The 19,587-nt window shown below is 23.6% G+C and overlaps 1 protein-coding gene across 1 annotated transcript in view; it reads left to right on the top strand.

The window, feature by feature from the left end:
- Positions 1-12,562, top strand: part of LOC117167801 (gamma-tubulin complex component 3) — a 41,488-nt gene extending 28,926 nt beyond the window's left edge. The window contains exons 9-10 of the mRNA XM_033352996.1: positions 2,856-3,116; positions 11,307-12,562. Coding sequence (XP_033208887.1) covers positions 2,856-3,116; positions 11,307-11,483 — 438 coding nt within the window. The 3' untranslated portion in view covers positions 11,484-12,562. The remainder of the gene's footprint in view (positions 1-2,855; positions 3,117-11,306) is intronic.
- Positions 12,563-19,587: the final 7,025 nt, after the last annotated feature.

The raw sequence follows: 19,587 nt of genomic DNA on the forward strand, positions 1-19,587 counted from the left end.
TGAATAATTTCAAACGAATAAAAAATATTTCACAAACAAAAGCAATTTTTTTTGTTGAATGTATACAATTTTTCGAGGTGTGCTTAACTTTTGTTAAAATTTTGATAGACAATTAAGTAAAAATGTTTATTTATTTCTGAAAGTACCTTTGTATTACTGGATTTATCTATTCAAATGAAATTTTTTTTTCGCTTTAAGTTAATTATTTGGAGTGAAAAATTAATCTTCTTGATAGGAAATTCATCTTTTTTAGTAGAAAAATTATGTATTTTGTTTATGTGTTTTGAATGTTGATTAAACTGTTTTGTTGAAAATTCGTGTTTTTTTGTGTTGAATTCAAAGTTTTGGTTCAAAATTAAGCTTCCTTGTTAAAAATTTGTGTTTTTGTTGAAATTACCTATTTTTCATTTTAATTTAAATAATTTTTGTCTGATGTATTAAATATTACATTCTTCGTTGAGAATTCATATTTTTTGGTTGAATAAAACTTTTTTTATCTAAAATTTAAATAATTTGTCGTTGAAATATCAGAGATTACGTATTCCTTTGAGAATTAATTTTTTTACTGAAAATTCAACTACTTATTTGAAAATGAGCTTCTTTGTTAAAAATATATGTATCTTTGTTGACAATTTATATTTTTCGCTTGAAAATTTAACTATTCCAATTAAGCATTGAACATTTTAGTTGAAAATTAATCTTTTTGGTTTAAGTTTTAACTATTACAGTTTAAGATTCATCATTTTAGATGGCAATTTATTTCCTTGTTTGAAAATTGAACTATTTTCTTGACACTTTTTTCAAATTTTGTTGAAAAATCGTGTTTTTTGGTAGAAAGTTGATCTTTTTGGATGAAAATTAATTTTTTGGTTGAAATATCAACAGTTTGGTTGGAATTTTTTTCTTCAGTAAAAAATTTTTTTTATGTTTGTTGAAAATTAAACTCTTGTTAAAAACTCGTCTTTTTTAGTTGAATTCAAGTGCTTTTAATTCAAAATGAAAATATTTTTTTATTGAAATGTAAACTATGACATTTTTCGTTAATAATTCATATATTTTGGTTGAAAGTTAAACTTTTTTGTTAAAGATTCATGTTTGTTGTTTAAGATTCATCATTTTAATTGAAAATTCATATTTTTGGTTGAAAATGTAACTATTTTGTGGAAAATTCGTTAAATTTGGCAGAAAAATAATCTTTTTGGTTGGTAATTAATCTTATTGCTTAAAAATTTAAGAGTTAAGTGGTCATTTTTTTCATAATTGACTGATCAATCTTTCTTAGATGAAAATTAAACTCTTGTGGCAAATTCATCTGTTTTGTTTGAATTAAACTGATTTTGGTTTCAAATCAAATTTTTTTCTCGAAATATAAGCTATTGAATTTTTATTTATTTTATTTATTTTTTTAATTTATTATTTTTTTTTTACATTTTTCGTTGATATTTCGTCTTTTTGCAGAAAATTGAACTACTTGGTTAAAAGTTAAACTCTTGTTAGAATTTATTTTTATTTTTTATTGAAGATTGATAATTTTTAATTAAAATTCATATCTACGGTTAAAATATTGTTTTTGATTTCGAAAATGAATTTTTTAATCTGAAAATTTAAATAATCCAGCTAATTATTTCATCATTTTAGTGAAAATTTCCAAAAATTGGTTGAAAATGTATCTTTTTTAGTTGATAATTTATCTATTTTGTTAATTGTTTTTGGTTGAGGATTAAGCTATGTATTTTATTGAAATTTTGTTTAATTTAACTGTTTTTAATTTAAATTGAAGCCTTTTTCAATTGATATATTTACTAAATATCTCGTTGAGAATTGCTATTTTAGTTAGAAATTTATCTTTTTGTTTGAAAGCTTAACTGTTTGGTTAAAAATTAGTTGTTTTTTTGTTGTGAAAATAAATTTCTTTAAACTGAAAATTCAACAAATTCAAATCGATAGTTGAAAATTGAGCTTTTTCTAGTTGAAAAATAATGAATTTGATAGAAAACCCTAATTTTTATTCGAAAATTTATCTTCTTGGTTGCAAATTAATCTTTTTAGTTTAAAATTTAAATATTTTAGTTGAAGATTCATAATTTTAGTCGGCAATTGATCACATTGTTTCAAAATTGAACCATTTGATTGAAAAATCATTTTTATTTCCGATTGAATATTATTATTTTTAAATGAAAATTTAACTGTTCCAATTCTCGTTGAAATTTTATCCTTTTTGTTTGGAAATTCAACTATTTTGTTTATAATTTATCTTTTTTATTTCCAACTTCATGTATTTTATTGAAAATTCATCTATATTTCTTTCAGAATATGGATATGTTATATGTTCACTGAATTTGAAGTATAAGAAGATAAAATAAAAATATATTTTAATAATAACTCAAATTCATTGACTTCAGGAATAAATTCACTATTTTGCCACATTTAGATATTTGTAAGGATTAAAAAAGCTTTCTTTCTATTCTTCGCATTTTTCTTTTGTCTTTTTTATATTCTTTCAAAAAGAAAAAAAATTTTTTCTCTTTTTTAGGCAAAAATTGTTATCTTTTTTCAAATTACAATAGAGAAATTTTATAGTAGTTGTTCAAATTTGTTCGTTAGATTCTTGGTTTTATTTTCAGGAATTCTAAACATTAATTTCATTATTGGACGTTACATAGGATTTTAAATTTGATTTTAATATCATTTGAATTTCTTTAATGTTGATTGAAAAAACTTTATTTAAAATAAACTCGCGAAATTATCTACATATTGAGTAAACACCCTGAAAAAAATTATGGTAATACGACTTACTTTTTGAAGATATGATATTTTTTGCGTTAATTATCGGTAATAAATTTGATTTATTTTAGGAATTAAGAGACCATTTGCGATCAGTATACAGTCCAATTCTTGACCTCCAGAATCTGGAAGACACTTTCCTGACGAAAGCAACGCAGGAATACGAAGCAAGGTTGAAAGCCGAAAAAAAAATCTTGGATACAAATGAGCCGACAAGCAAATGGGGACGATCTCAAAGCACTGATGCAGAAAATATAGAACGACAGAATGCTTTCAATAAATTTCTCTCTACCCTCTCGAGACAATTGAAAATTCTCTCAGGGACCTATCAAGTAAATACTAAATTGATTTTACCAGCTATTTATTATTATATTTTCATTTGACAATTTTTTTTTAGTTTACTACACGTTCTTTAATTTACTATAAATTTTTTCGCTAATCTTACAAAGATTTTATGTTGTTATGTAAGCTGAGGGGTCGTGGTCGCTCCCCTTTCTTACCCAATTCTCTTTTTTCAACTTTTATTTGTTTAAATTCCCTGATAATCCTAAAATATAGAATTTTCAACAACATTATCCCCAGAATAAAGAAGTTTGTAACTAAAATGATCAATCTTCAACTAGAAAATGAATTTTTAACAAAGTTTTTTTTTATTCTGCTTTAAAATTCAACTACTTGGTTGAATATTTGGTTAAAAAGCGTTCTTTTTTGGTTGAATTCGACTGTTTTTCTTATTTAAAATTAAATTTTTTTGTGGAAATGTCACTTATTATGTATTTTTTAGAATACATCCTTTTTGGATTGAAAGTTAATCTTTTTAGGTAAACTTATCTTTTTTTTGTAGAAATTTCAATTATTTGGTTGAAAATTCATGTATTTTGTTCAAAATTTGTCTTTCAGTAAAAAGTTAATCTTTGTGGTTGAAAATATATATTTTTTGTTCGAAATTTCGACCATTTCATGGAAAATCGAACTATTTAGATTAAAATCCAACTTTTTTGTCGAAATTTCAGGTATTTGGTCGATAATTTTTCTTTCATGGTGGAAAATTCATTTGTTTATTTAAAATTTAGATTTTTAGAATTTAAAGTCAAATTTTTTTAAATCATTATATTTTTAGCTTGAAACCTCAACTTTTTTGTTAAAAGTTCAACTCTTTTAAATAAAGTATATAGTCTTGGTAGAATATTCATCTTCTTTGGATAAAAATTTAGCTTTCTTCGTCATAAATTGAATTTTTTGTTGATAATTGATACAAATGTTTTGTTAAAAATTAATTTTGTTGTTGAATATTCATAATTTTAGTTAAAAATTTATTTTTGTTTGAAAATTAAACTATTTTGTCGAAACTGCGTTTTTTCTTTTGGTTAAAAATTAATTTTTTTAACTCAAAATTTAATTATTTCACTTGTGATTGTAAATTTATCTTTTTTTAGTAGAATCTTCAGGTCTTTGTTTGAAAATTCATTTATTGTGTACAAAATTCGTATTTTTCAGTAAAATATATTTTCTTGGTTAAAAATGAACGTTTCTCATTAAAAGTTGATCTATTTTATTGAAAATTCGTCTATTGGTAGAAATTAAATTTTTTTTGTTAAAAATGCCACTGATTAGTTGAAAATTAATTTTTTCTGCTGAAGATTTAACTGTTTCATTTTTGTTAAAAATCCATTTTTTTTGTTAAAAATATAACTGTTTGGATGGAAATTCATATGTTTTGTTGAAAGTTCCTAATTTTTTTAGAAAATTCGTCTTCTTTATCTTCTTGGTTGAAACTGAATGTTTTTGGTCATAAATTGAGCTATTTCATTGAAAATTGATCTCTTTTGGTAGAAATCTAGAATCTATCTGGAATTTTCGAGAATTTTTAACAAAAGTTCCCCTTTCTCCCCGTATTTTACTACAAATTTTTGATTCCCTTTTAAAGAATTATAAACAGAATGTTTAAGTTTTCACTGAAAAGAACTAATTAACTTGAATCCTAAAACAGATTAATTTTCAAACGAACAGTTGCATTTTTAACCAAAAGATGAAATTTCTATCTAAAGAGATGAATTTTCAAACCAAAAATTGAGTGGTTAATTTTTCAGTTAAAATAAATCATGTGTAACAGAATAAAGAAGTTTGCAACTAAAATGATGAATCTTCAACCAAAAAATAAATTTTTAACAAAGTTTTTTTATTCTGGTTGAAAATTTTGTTGAAAAAGCGTTCTTTTATGATTTAATTCGACTGTTTTTTTATGTAAAATTAAACTATTTTTTTTAAATGTCACCTATTATTTTTTTGTTTACAATATATCCTTTTTAAATTAAAAATTAATCCTTTTAGGTAGAAAATTCTTCTTTCTTGGTTGTAAGCAAATTTTTCGTTGAAATTAAACTTGCTTTGTTGAAAATTCAACTGACTTCTAAATTGATATTTTGTGTAAATATTTGACCATTTGTTAAAAAATTAATCTTTGTAGATTGGAAGTTCAACTGTCTGCTAAAAAAATTCGCTTTTTTGGTTTGAAAATTTCACTGTTTGGTTTTTGGTAAAATTTGGTAGATGCCGAAAAGCTCTCAGAGCCATTTACGACAGAAATTTCTAAATTAAAAATTATTTAAAATCTAAAAAAATAATATTATTTGATTTGTTGTAATTCTGCTAAATAAAAGTTCAGGTTAATAATTTTATATTTATCTGAAAATTCTTTTTGGGTGATAATTTGACTATATTGTTGGTTCAAAATTCATCTAGTTTCGTTCAAGATTCAATTATCTGGTTGAAAATTAAACTATTTTGTTAAAAAATTATTTTGGTAGTCGAAACTCAACTGCTTGTGATAGAAAATTCGCTCTTTTGGATTAAAAAGAAATTTTTAGATGAAATTTTTTGGCTTAAAAACTTCACTGTTTAGATTTTGGTTAAAGTTTTTGTTTGTTTGAAAAATCGACAATTTGGTTAAAAATTCATGTTTGAAAGTTAAAAATAAAATTATTTTGTTAGAAATTCAACTATTTTCTTAAAATTTGCATTCTTTGATTCAAATAACCGTTTTGAATTAAAATTAAAGTATTTTTGTCAAAATGTAAATTATAATATTTTTTTGATCATTTTTTCTGTTTGCAATAAAGATTCATCTCTTTTTCTTTTAAATCTAATTATTTTGTTAAAATATCGTTTTTTTAAATAACAAATATGTTGGTATAAATTTCATCTTTTTTCGGTTAGAATAAAAAATTTTGGTTGAAAATTAACCTCTTTTGGTTGAATCAAACTGTTTTTAATTCAAAATTAACATCTTTGAGTTGTACCCTTTTGCTCGAAATTCATTCTTTTTTTATTTTGAGGCAAATTAATTTATGTAACTGAAAATAAAACTATTTCAATTTGGTTAAAAATGTATCTTTCTTAGTTGAAAATTAAGCAATTTGGTTGGAAATTAATTTTTTTTCAATATATATTTCTTCATAGAAAACTAATCTTATTAGTTGAAAATCAAACCTTTGTAAAAGATTAATAATTTTAGTTTAAAATTCATCTCTTGGGTTAAAAAATGAACTACTTTGTTGAAATTTTTGTTGGTTTGTCCAAAATGAAGATTATTGACTGAAAAATTAACTATTTTTTGAAAATTCAACGGTTTGCTTGAAAGTTCAACAGTGTTTTAAAATCAAAATTTCGCCTTTTTGGATTGCAGCATCAACATTTTGGATCAATTTTTTTTTTTCTTTATTGACTAAAAAATCTTTCTTGGTTGAAAATTCATTCTATTGTTGGAATTTTTCTTATCTGAAATTTCAGCTATTTTGGTAAAAACTTAATCTTTTTTGTTAAAAATTGCAACTATTCGGTTGAAAATTAACCTATTTTTGTTAAATGCAACTGTCTTTTAATTGAAAACTAAAATATTGATGTTTAGCTATTTTATTCCAAATTTGTTTATTTTTTTTGTTGCTGTTTCAAATTAATTTTTGTAACTGAAAATTTATTTATTCTATTTTGGTTAAAAATGTATCTTTTTAATTGAAAATGAAGCTATTTGGTTGTAAATTCATGTATTTGGTTAAAAATACATATTTCGTCGTAGAAAACTAATCTTATTGGTTGAAAATTTTACTATTTGGTCGAAAATTTTTGTTTTTTGTTTAAAAACTGAAGATTATTAACTGAAAAGTGACGTATTTAGTTGAAAATTGAATGTTTCGGTTAAAAATTTAACAGTTTTGTATAGAAATCTCGTCTTTTTGGATGAAACTTTCAACATTTTGAACGAAATTTTTTTCTTTATAATTGAAAATTCAACTATTGTTGGACTTTTTTTATTGAAAAATTCAGCTATTTTGGTAGAACTTTAATCTTTTTTTGTTAAAATTGCAACTTTTTGGTTAAAAATTAACCTGCTTTAGTTAAATTCAACTGTTTTTAATTCAAAATTAAAATCTTTGAGTTTAACTATTTTGTTCAAAATTTGTTTTTTTTTTGTTTGAAATTATTTTTGAACTGGAAATTTAACTATTTCATCTTGGTTAAAAAATGATCTTTTTTAGTTAAAAATTAAGCTATGCTATTGAAAATTAATGTATTTTGTTAAAAATACATATTTCATCGTAGATGTTTTGTTGAATATTCATCTTTTTAGGTTAACAATTTATTTCCGTGGTTAAAATTTGAACGATTTTTTTTTAAAGTTAACTTTTTTTGTGCAAGATGAATCATTTTAGTTGAAAATTCCTCCCTTGAATTAAAAATCAAATTACTTTATTGAAAATTCGTTCTTTTTTTGTTAAAAAATAATATTTTTACATGAAAAATTAACTGTTTAGTTGAAAATTCAAAGTACTGGTTAAAAATTCAATAGTTTTGTGTAGAAATCTCGTCTTTTTGGATTGAAACTTCAGCAGTTTGGATATTTTTTTCTGTATTAACTAAAAAATCTTTCTGAGTTGAAAATTCACTTATTGTTAGACTTTTTTAATTCGGCTATTTTGGTAGAAAGTTCATCTATTTGGTTCAAAACTCGGTCTTTTTTGTGAAAATATATATTTTTTAAATACATACATTTTCGTAGAAAACTAATCCTATTTGTTGAAAATTGGATTATTTAGTTGAAAAAAATATATTGATATATTTCGTTGGAATTTAACTACATATTTGGTTCAGAATTAATTATTTATAGCTGAGGATTCAAGTTTCAAGATTAATAAGTTTAGTTGAAAATTGAATTACTTTGTTGAAAATTTGTATTTTTGACTGAAAATCAAGATTTTTAACTGAAAAATTAAATATTTCGTTAATATTTTACGGTTTAGTTGAAAGGCCAAGAGTTTTGTATAAAAATCTCATCTTTCTGGATTTGAACTTCAACATTTTGGATGAATTTGTTTTCTTTATTGACTGAAAAATCGTTCTTGATTGAAAACTCACATATTGTTGGATTTTTTGTTGGATTTTTTGTTGAATTTAGCTACTTTAGTAGAAATTTCATCTTTTCTTGTTCAATTCAACTGTATTTTATGTGAAATAAAATTTTTTCTTTGTTAAAATATAAAATATTACATTTTTTGTCGAGAAATCGTCTTTTATAGTTGAAACTACAACTACTTGGTTAAAAGTTGATACGTTTTTTTAATAATTTGAATTTTTTGGTTAAATTAAACTGTTAAAAAGAAAAAATATTTTTTAGGTTGAAACATCAACTATATTTTTCGTTTAGAATTGATCTTTTTTAGTTGAAATTAAGCTATTTGATTAGAAATTAATGTATTTTGTTAAAAATACATATTTAATAGTAGAAAACTATATATTTGGTTCAGAATTAATCTGTTTTAGCTGAGGATTTAAATGATTGATTGAAAATTCATCTTTTTAGGTTAACAATTTAATTTCTTGGTTGAAAGATTATTTTTTTAATTAGCTTTTTTGATTTAAGATTAAGAAGTTTTGTTGAAAATTACTTTTTTTTTAGTTTGTCGAAAATTAATCTTTTTAACTAAAAATTAAATATTTAGTTGAAAATTTAACGTTCTGGTTAAACATTCAACAGTTTTGTGTAGAAATCTCGTCTTTTTGGACTGAAACTTTAGCATTTTGGGCGAAATTTTTCTTTATTGACTGAAAAATTTTTTCGGCTGAAAATTCAATTCTTGTTGGAATTTTTTTTAATTCGTCTATTTTGGTAGAAATTTCGCCTATTTCGTTCAAAAATCGTTCTTTTTAGGTAAAATTTGTTGTTAAAAATACATATTTTTCCGTCGAAAACTAATCCTATTTGTTAAAAATTGCACTGTTTAGTTGAAAAAAAGATGTGTATATATTTTATTGGAATTTAACTACATATTTGGTTCAAAATGAATGAGTTTTAGCTGAGGATTAAAGTGGTTTGTTGAAAATTTATCTATTTAGGTTAACAATTTAATTTCTTGGTTTAAATTTGAACGAGTTTATTAAAAATTATTTTTTGTTTTGTTTTAAGATTAATAATATTGGTTAAAAATTTAACTGCTTTGTAGAAAATAGTTTTTTTGCCGAAAATTAAGATTTTTGTATAGAAATCTCGTCTTTTTGGATTGAAACTTCAATATTTTGTTATTTGAGTAGAAATTTAATATTTTCTGGTTAAAATGCAATGGCTTGATTGAAATGGAATCTGTTTTGCTTAAGGATTTAACTATTTTGTTGTAAAATTGTCATTTAATGTTAATTAAAAATTAAAATCTTTACGTTTAGCTATTTTATTCGAAATTTGTTCTTTTTTAAAATTAATTTTTGTAACTGAAAATTTAGTAATTCTATTTTGGTTAAAATGTATCTTTTTACCTGAAAATTAAGCTGGAAATTAAGAAAATTAAGCGGTTGGAAATTCATGTATTTGGTTAAAAATACATATTTCTTTGTAGAAAACTAATCCCATTGGTTCAAAATTCTTCCTTTGTTATGGTCAAAACTGAAGATTATTAATTGAAAAATGAACTATTTAGTTGAAAATTGAATGTTTCGGTTAAAAACTCAACAATTTTGTATAAAAATCTCGTCTTTTTGGATTGAACTTTCAACATTTTGGACGAAATTGTTTTTCTTTATAATTGAAAATTTAACTATTGTTGTAATTTTTTTATTGTAAATTTCAGCTATTTTGGTAGAACTTTAATATTTTTGTTGTTGTTAAAATTGCAACTTTTTAGTTGCAAATTAACCTGTTTTGGTTAAATTCAACTGTTTTTAATTAAAAATTGAAGTTTTATATAATTTAGCTGTTTTGTTTAAAATTTTCTTTTTTTTTTTGGTAGGAAATTATTTTTGAACTGAAAATTTAAATTAAGCAATTTTATTGAAAATTAATGTGTTTTGTTAAAAATATATATTTCATCGTAGAAAATTATTCCTATTCATTGAAAATTGAACTAATTGTTTGCAAAAAATACATAGGTATATAGTTTGGTAAAATGTAAGTACATATTTTGTTCATAAATAATCTATTTTAGCTGAGGATTCAAATGTTAAAATTTGAACGATTTTTTGTTAAAATGTTATTTTTTGGTGCAAGATTAATCATTTTATTTGAAAATTCTTCCCTTGGATTAAAAATTTAACTACTTTATTGAAAATTCGTTTTTTTTGTTGTTGTGAAAAAATAGTATAACTGAAAAATTAACATTTTATTGAAAATTCAACGTTCTAGTTAAAAATTCAACTGTTTTGTATAGAAATTCTTTTTGAATTTAAACTTCAGCATTTTGGACACATTTGTTTTCTTTATTGAAAATTGAATTGGTTTGTTAAAAATTCGTATTTTTGACTGAAAATCAAGATTTTTAACTGAAAAATTAAATATTTCGTTAATATTTTACGGTTCGGTTTAAAGGCCAATAGTTTTTTGTATAAATCTCGAGTTTTTAGATTAAAACTTCAACATTTTGGATGAATTTGTTTTTTTTTTATTGACTGAAAAATCTTTCTTAATTGAAAACTCACATATTGTTGGATTTTTTTTTAAATTTCGCTGCTTTAGTAGAAATGTCATTTTTTCTGGTTAAAATGCAACGGCTTGATTGAAAATGAATCTGTTTTAGTTAAGGATTTAACTATTTTGTTGAAAAATCGTCTTTTAATGTTCAATGTAACTTTTTTAAAAGTAAAATAAAAATCTTTTCTTTGTTAAAATATTAACTATTATATTTTTTGTCGAGAATTCATCTTTTATAGTTGAAACTTCAACTACTTGGTTGAAAGTTGATATATTTTTTTAATAATTAGAATTTTTTGTTAATTTCAACTTAAAAAAAAATCAAAATATTTTTTGGCTGAAATATCAACTATATTTTTCGTTCAGAATTCATCTTTTCTGGTTGAAAATTCAACTATTTTGTTGCAAATGTATTATATTTCGTTTCGTATTGAATTCAATATTTTACCTACATTAATTTAATTTAAGTCACTTTATTCCTCTATTTTTCTGAAAAATCATCATAATTCCCCTGTTTTAATATAATTCTGGGCCGTAAAATCTGTATCAATTTTGTCCAATTTGCTTTTAGGATAGAGTGAAAAAATTCCTTCTGATGTTGGCATCGGCAGAAAACGTTTCTCTGCAACTTCTCAGCGTTCGATTGGATTTCAACGAATACTACAAAAGCAAGGACAGTCGTTTAGTCGCTCCTCTCACGTATCAGCATCGAAGACAGAGCGATCAATCCTTCCTCTCCTGCAAGTGACAGTCGTCGCCCGAAATCGGAAAAACTTTCGTAACCTATCTCTATAAGGAAAATTTTCTTTCGCGCACTCGAGAAGAGAGTTTAAATTTTTTTATGGAAAGTTTGTCTTCCATTCTCTCGAGACAGAAACTGCAGACCGATGATGATCTCAATTCTAAAAATTCGCAAAATGTTGACAATTTATTTTCCCTTTTTAAAAAGGATTTTCCCGTTTTTGAGAAGAAATTTCCCGGTTTTCCAAAGGAACCTCCAGTTGTTGAAAACGATAGTTCCTGGCTTGAAATTTCCCGATTGCATTTTTTACCTTTGAGTGAAATTAAGGTATCAAAAAACTTGTCCAGTGATTGCGGGGAAAATGAAACGGGAAATTTGTCGAATGAATTAGGTAAAAACAATCAGAAGGAAGTTCTCGATTCAAATTTCCCAGTTTTTGAAGGGAAGAAATTGTTGTCTCGCTCGTCGTTTACGAGCGATAATTCAGAAAAATATTTGTGCGAGGACGCACAAAGTATGATAAATAATCAGAAAGAGAGAAAAAAGCGCAGAATTGTTTTTTGTTGTGTGGGATGATTCTTGAAATTATTTTATCGAAATCTCTCTTTCGACCTGTTCACAAGCACAATTTTCACTATAAAATTTAATTCTAAGTTTCCTAGTTATTTACAATTTACGTATTACAGTTTTAGTTAAATTTAAAGTGCATAAACCGCCGGTAGTACCATCCGCATTCCGTAATTTCATTTTCGAATTAGTCTTAATTTCATATTATTCATTATATCGATCATGAAAAATTCAGTATTTTGAGTAAGATATTTTCTACGTAAAAGCTGCCTGCTTCGCAGTTTTGCAAACTTTACTGTAAATAATGCACATAAGGACACACATTTTGAGAGTATCGCCGAAAAAAATTAATTGTGAATAATCTCCTGCCATCGTGTTCTTTTTTGTCAGTGGTAAAAATTGTTTCTGATTTGCCATGTCTCTTACCTTACCTTGCCATATCTCGCGAATTAATGTGCAGAATATTTTTACTTGTTGCTTTCGTGCCATACGAATAAAAATAAAGCAACGATCTAAAATCTCTGTTTTCAATTATTTCAATGAAAAAAAATCCAGGCTTTTTCCTGGATTTCCCGGCTGAATTTACAGCGTTTATAATGATTTAATCTTAATTTTTCTCTTATACAAATTTTGAAAATAATAAAACATTTTGAAACTAAAAGGTTAAATTGTAATGTAAATGATTGTAAAAGTGATTAACTTCGCAGCCCAAAATGCTCTTAAAACAGGGAAAATGGGGCGATTAAAAAAGGGATTAATAGGGGAATATATTTTTAATGAAACGGTGTAATTTTCGTCCAAAGAAGATAAACTTTCAACAAAGTTCTTGTGTTTTTTAGCTAAAAAGTCGAATTTTTTAGAAAATATTTTACTTTTATACCTAAAAAAATTCATTCTCAACAAAAAAGTTAATTTTAAATCAAGAAAGATGAATTTTCAACCAATTAGTTGAATTTTAAAGCAAAAGAGGCCATTTTTAAACAACCAAGTCACACTTTTTAACCAAATAGTTTAATTTTCAAACCAAAAAGGCGAAAACTTTGATGGATGATTTAATTTTCCACAAATAAAGATTATTTTAAACCAAGAAAAATTAATTTTCTATAAAAAAAGATTGAAGTCCAAGAGACTATATTTTCTTTTTAAAATAGCTGAATTTTCGACAAAAAAATTAATTTTTAACAAAATAGTTGAATTTGCAATCAAAACAATTAATTTTCAAGTAAAGAATTATATTTACAACCAAATGGTTGATCTTTTAATTAAGAATAGACGAATTTTCTACAAAACAGTTAGATTTTTAACCAAAAGGACGAAATTTAAGAAAAACGGTTGTATTTTTTATTTAGAAAATTAATTTTTATCCGAGATAGATGAATTTTTAACCAAAAAATATTTAAATAAACAAGGACGAATTCCCTTTTTAAAAAGATGAATGTTTTACTAAACATTTGCATTTTTGTCACAAAAAATGATTAAGAAACAAAAATTTAATAGTAGACTTTTCAATAAAAAAGAATTAACTTTCAACCAAAAAAGAAGATTTTTCAAGGAAAAATTGAATTTACAACCTAAAAGGATAAATTTCCTATACAGAATTTTGTTTTGACAAAACAGTTGAGTACTTGGAAAAAAAAGATTTAAAAAAAATAGTTAATATATTAACGAATTAATTAAAATGTCAGCTAAATTGTAAAATTTTAAATCAAAACAAATTAATTCGGGACCAAAAATATAATAGTACACTTTTCAATTAAAAAGAATGAACTTTTTACGAAGAAATATAATTTTCATCCAGAAAATGAATTTTCAGTCCAAAAAGACGAATGTATAGCAATAGAGTTAAATTTTCGACCAAAAAAGATGATTTTTTAATAAAATAGTAAAACTATCAACAAGATAATTAAATTTCTAACTAAATATCAAAATGTTTACCAAAAGAAGTCGATTCTAATCCAAAGATTATAATATTAGACTATTCCATTAAAAAGAATTAACTTTCAACCAAAAAAAGATGACTTATTCACCAATAGTTGAAATGTCAATCCAACAGGAGGAATTTTCCGTCGAAAAAGACGAATGTTCAAGAAAACAGTAGAATTTTTGACCAAAAAATCACTATTTAAGAAAAAAGGTAAATTTCAAAAACATAATTAGCTCCTTATCAAATAATATAATTACTATCCTAAAATGATCCACTCTAAATAAAAACATAATAGTAGATTTTTCAATTAAAAAGAATTAAAACTAGCCCAAAAAATTATTCTTCAACCAGGAATCCTAAAAATACGGATTTTCAACAAAATAGTTACAATTTCATCCAGAGACGAATTTTAAACTAAAATACAAAATCTTCAAATTTACAAGAAAATTCTCAACCAAATAGTTAAGCTTCTAACCAAGTATTAGTATTTTTAACTAAAATAAATTATACAGTCAAGAAAAAAAAATTGTAGACAAAATATAATTTGAAGGAAAAACTAATTTTTTTTACGAAATAAAAATCCCGAAAAACTCTTTATTTTTAAAGTTTCTTTGTTTATTTACTTTAGGATTATATAAATATAATTTTTATTGGTTTCACGAGAAAATTCAACCTGTTTTTTGAAGATTTTGGATATATCGAAACAGTATCTAGGAAACTGGTAAGAATTTTGGTTACTTCACATTATTTTACAAAATTCTACGAAAAAATTGAGTCGTTTAAGAGACATTTAGGACTTTTTGACATTTGCTGAAAATTAAAAAATATTTGATAAATTTTGGGAAATCTTCCAAAGTTTCAAAATATTTTTCATTTCTTAATTACTTCTAAAATTTCCAAATATCTTTTTTAACTAACCTGATTTATTTCTAAAATTAGCTTAAATCTGAGAAAATTAATTGTTTAAAATAAGTAATCATTTTAAATATTCCCAGGTATCTTACCATTTTTTTTCTTAAAACTTTTCGAAATCTTTGGAAAAACTTCAAAAATGTTCATTTTGTTTCAAGCTTTTTAAAATCTTTTCTAATTTTTCATTATTTTTGAAAAAAAAAATTCTAAAGATTTTTTAAAATTATTTGAAGTTTTTCTGGACTTTTGCGAAAATACTGCACAATTTAAAAAATTGCCCTTTAAAATTCTTAAAAGGTTCATAAATTCGTTGTTTAAAATCCTCATAAATATACATTTCGTTTTAAATTAGTTGAAATCTTTTTAAGTTTAGAATTATATTTATATATTTAAAAAACTTTAAAGTAAATCTTAAAATGATTAGAATTTCTTCTCAAATTTTCTAATTTGCAAAACTGAAAAATTATGCGTTAAACTCTTCTGCATTTTTTCTGAAATTTTAGGAAATTATTTGAAATCTTTTAACATATTTTAAAATATTTACTTAAAATTATTTTTTAAAAAATTTGTCCTTGAATCTTGAAAAAATTATTTTCTCAAAGCCTTTAAAAAGATTTAAAAGCCTCAAAATTGAATTTCAAAATTTTGAAGAATCTACCGCTTTTTACTCATTGGGGTGATAATTAATCTAGCTCAAGTTAAAAAAAAAAATACAAATAAAAAAATCATTTTAATGTTTAAATTTTGAATAAATTTTGTTTAATAATTTAATTATATAACTATTTAATTATTTTTATTTAAGTTAACAAAGGTAACTGTTTAAACATTTCTTCATTATTCTCTTGTAATAATGCTAGAATTTTGTAATTTTTTCAGAAATTTTGATCTTTTTGTCCACTTTTCAGTTAAAGAGAGCTTTTAATTAATGCAATTAAACCAAAATAATTGTTTTATCAATTTACTATTGATTATGCCTATTTTTTTCTTATTTTTTATATTTATAAACAAATAATGAATAATTATAAGAGAATCATTTTGTAAAAAATTTCTTTTTTTGTGGGTATATTTTTCTGAAATTGAACATGATATTTGAAATTTTCTTCGAATTTTCTATATGGATTATATTGAATGTAAATTTTTCTGCAAGCAGTTACTGAAAACCTTTTTGTTTAAATTAATATTGTTAAAACATTAGCAAAGGAGTACAAAAATGTAGTTGAATTTTGAACCAAGAAGAGTACTTGTGTACCAAAAAGACGAATTTTCAAAAAATTGCGTAAATTTTCAACCAAATAGTTTGAACAAGGGATGTAATGCTACCTTCTGAATAATTTAAACTAAATATTAACATTATTAAACTAAACTAGATCAATCATTAACCAAAAATAGTGTCTTTAATTTTTCATTTAAGAGGATTAATTTTCAATAAAATTTTTTTTGCCTCAAAATAGTTAAATTTTGTAACAAATAGTTTGACTTTTCTAACAACGTGTTGAATTTTCAAGCCAAAAAGTCGAATTAAAAAAAAATGCAGCCCGAGAATGTGAATTTTGAACAAAAAAGTTAATTTAAAATCAATCAGTTGAATATTCAATTAGTTTGTAGAAAACTCGTATTTTTCGTTTTGAAAATTCAACACTTTGGTAGAAAATTAAGCTATTTTATAGAAAAGTTCAGCTATTTTGTAGAAAATTTGTTTTTATATTGAAAGTTGATTCTCTTAAATGAAAATTAAACTACAGCGTTTCTGGTGAAAAATTTATATGTTTTAGTTTAAAAATACCACTGTTTGGTTCAAAAAATTTTAGAAACCAGGATCACATCCCATGCAAATTTATGTAAATTGCTCAAAATTACTTCTTTGGTAAAAAAATAATCTTCTCGGTTAAAAATCTAATCATTTGCTCAACTTTTTTCTTATTTTGTTGAAAATGCATCTTTTCTTAGAAAAGAAATCTTATGTATTGAAAATTCTTTTTATTTTTGATAGAAATTATTTTTTTAACTGAAAATTCCACGACATTGTTGAACATTCAACTGATTGGCTAACAGTTCATTTTTTCTTGAAAACTCTTATTCTGGGCTTGACAATTCAACTATATTTTGTAGGAAATTAGTCAGTTTCGTTTGGAAATTCCGCAATTTTGTAGAAAACTAAAATAGTTCTTACAAAATTAAACTGCTTTATGATAAATTAGTTTTATTATGTTAAATCAATCCTCTTAAAGATATATTTAATGTATGTAATTTGCTTAACATTCGTCTTTTTCAGCACAACAGTAATATTTTTGGTTGAAAATTCAATAATTTGCTTAAAAATGTTCGTATTTTGTTGAAAATGCATCTTTTTGGTAGAAAACGAATCTCATGTGTTGAAAACTCGTTTTATTTTTGATAAAAATGATCTTTTTAACTAAGAACGTAATTAAATTGTTGAGCACTCAACTGATTGGTTAAAAGGTAACTATTTATTGAAAATTTTTTATTATGGGCTTGAAATTTCAACTATTTTGTTACAAAATTAAACTGTTCTGTATCAAATTAGTTACACCGGTTTTGGTTAATAATTTATATTTTTTTAGCTTCGACATTCCACTATTTACTTCAAAAAATTTGGAAATCAGCATCGCAGCCATTGTTCAAACTATGGAATTAAAAACTCATGTAAGTTGTTTAATTTTTTCCAGAGAAGTAATCTTGGTTAAAATTCTTGAAAAAAAATTTATTTTGTTTCAAAATTCTTTTTTTATTAAAAATCAATTCCCTTATGTGAAAATTTTTCCACACCATTTTTGGTTAATAATTGATATTTTTCAGTTAAAAAATTTAGCTATTCAGTTTAAACTTTTTAGAAACTAGCATCACATCCATTGTTTAAACTATTGGCTCGTAAATTTATGTAATTGTTTGAAAATTCGTCTTTTTGGTAGAAAATTATTCTCTTCTGTCGAAAATTGTTTTTTTGTTGTTATAAAAATTAGTTTTTCCAACTGAAAGTTAAAGTATTTTTTTTTACATTCAATTGATCAGTTGAACATGAACTATTTTTTTAAAAAATCATATTCCTGGGTTAGAAATTCAATTTTTTTTATAGAAAATTCGTATTTTTCACTTCAAAAATAGGTTTTTCAAATATATGACAAAAAATTAGTATTCCTAATATTTTTCATAATTTAGATGATATTAAAAAAAAAACTGTAGGTACGAAGCTTTGCAGGAAATTCTTCAAGCAGGGTTAACCCTGCTTGACCTAATATTAATATTGGTCATGTTGAGAAACATTCAGAAATAAATTTTATCGTAAAATTAAAATTATTTATTTGTAAATTACGGTTGACAAAATTCCAGGAAATTCAAAAGAAAAATCTGAAAACAGTGGCTTAAATTACATTTATGTAGTATACAACCAACCAAATATTTAACAACAAGAGTGAAAGATTTGCGAGAATTTCGCTCAATCAATTTTATTAGATAGGGTATTTATGTTTATTGCGAACCTAGGAATGAACTTGAATCAGGGATGAAAAGTAACTAGTTCCTTTTTTCTAGTAACGATAGCGGCAAAGAAATTACTTTTGTGTGTAAGTAACGAATTGATAATTAGTTACATTTTTTCGGTATCAGTCGTAAAAGTCGTTATTTTTTAGGTACTTTCGAAATGCAGTTCACCTTTTTTTATGGCAATCAATAAATTTGATTGCTTTTCCAAATATTGTTTAATTTTCACTATTTAAATTGTGGTAGCAGATAGCCATAGAAATTTGTAGCCCAAAATAGGAAAATTGAAATTTTCCTCCCATCGTCGGATTCTAAATTTTCTTAAATCTATAAAAACACTTAGAGATATGTGAAAAAAATTAGAATTAAATATTAACCCTTAAGTGGCACTATGGGTAAAAAATACCCAAACCAATTTTTGAGCTCGAATTAATCGTACTAAATTCGAGAAAATAGACATGGAAAAATATGGTGTTTTATATGACCATAAAATCGAGTTTTTATTTTGCAAAATAAATACCTTTTTTGGAAGCATCAGTAATAAAGTAATTTTTTCTTAAAGTGTAGTATCTCTGGAGTATAATCTTATTTTTTTAGGTAAAAATATTTAAAATTACGTGAGTTATGGATATTTAAGTAAAAAAACTCACTTTTTGTCGTTTTTTTTTTCAAAATTTGTTTAACTAACTTAAATTAAATTAATGAATATAAACCCGATTCCATAAAAAAGCATATCTTAAACTATATTACATATCTTTTTTGTGCAAAAATATTCAATACCGACTGCGCGGGATAATGAATTTGTTTACCAGAAATTTAACTATGCCAGTTATGTCACTTATTATTTTAATTGAAAATACCTCTTTTTTGGTTAAAAAATGTATTATTTTTTTGAAAATGTAATTATTTTGTTCGAAATTAAACCATTTTGAAAGAAAATCATTTTATTCGGTCAAAAATTCAAGTATTTTGTTGAAAATTAGTTTTTTGATTGAATGAAACTGTTTTTTTCTTCATTAAAAATTTTGTTATTTAAATATATGAAATATTACACTTTTATTCCAGGATTCATCTTTTTTCCATTGAAAATTACTATTTTCAATTGAAAATTTAACTATGTCATTTTTGGTTTTGGTTTCAAATGGCACTATTTTGTTTAAAATTGATCTTTTGTAGTTAAAAATTCATATCTTTGGTTTTAAATTAAAC

This window comes from Belonocnema kinseyi, chromosome 2 (assembly GCF_010883055.1).
Source record: "Belonocnema kinseyi isolate 2016_QV_RU_SX_M_011 chromosome 2, B_treatae_v1, whole genome shotgun sequence".
In the NCBI taxonomy this organism is placed as follows: Eukaryota; Metazoa; Arthropoda; class Insecta; order Hymenoptera; family Cynipidae; genus Belonocnema; species Belonocnema kinseyi.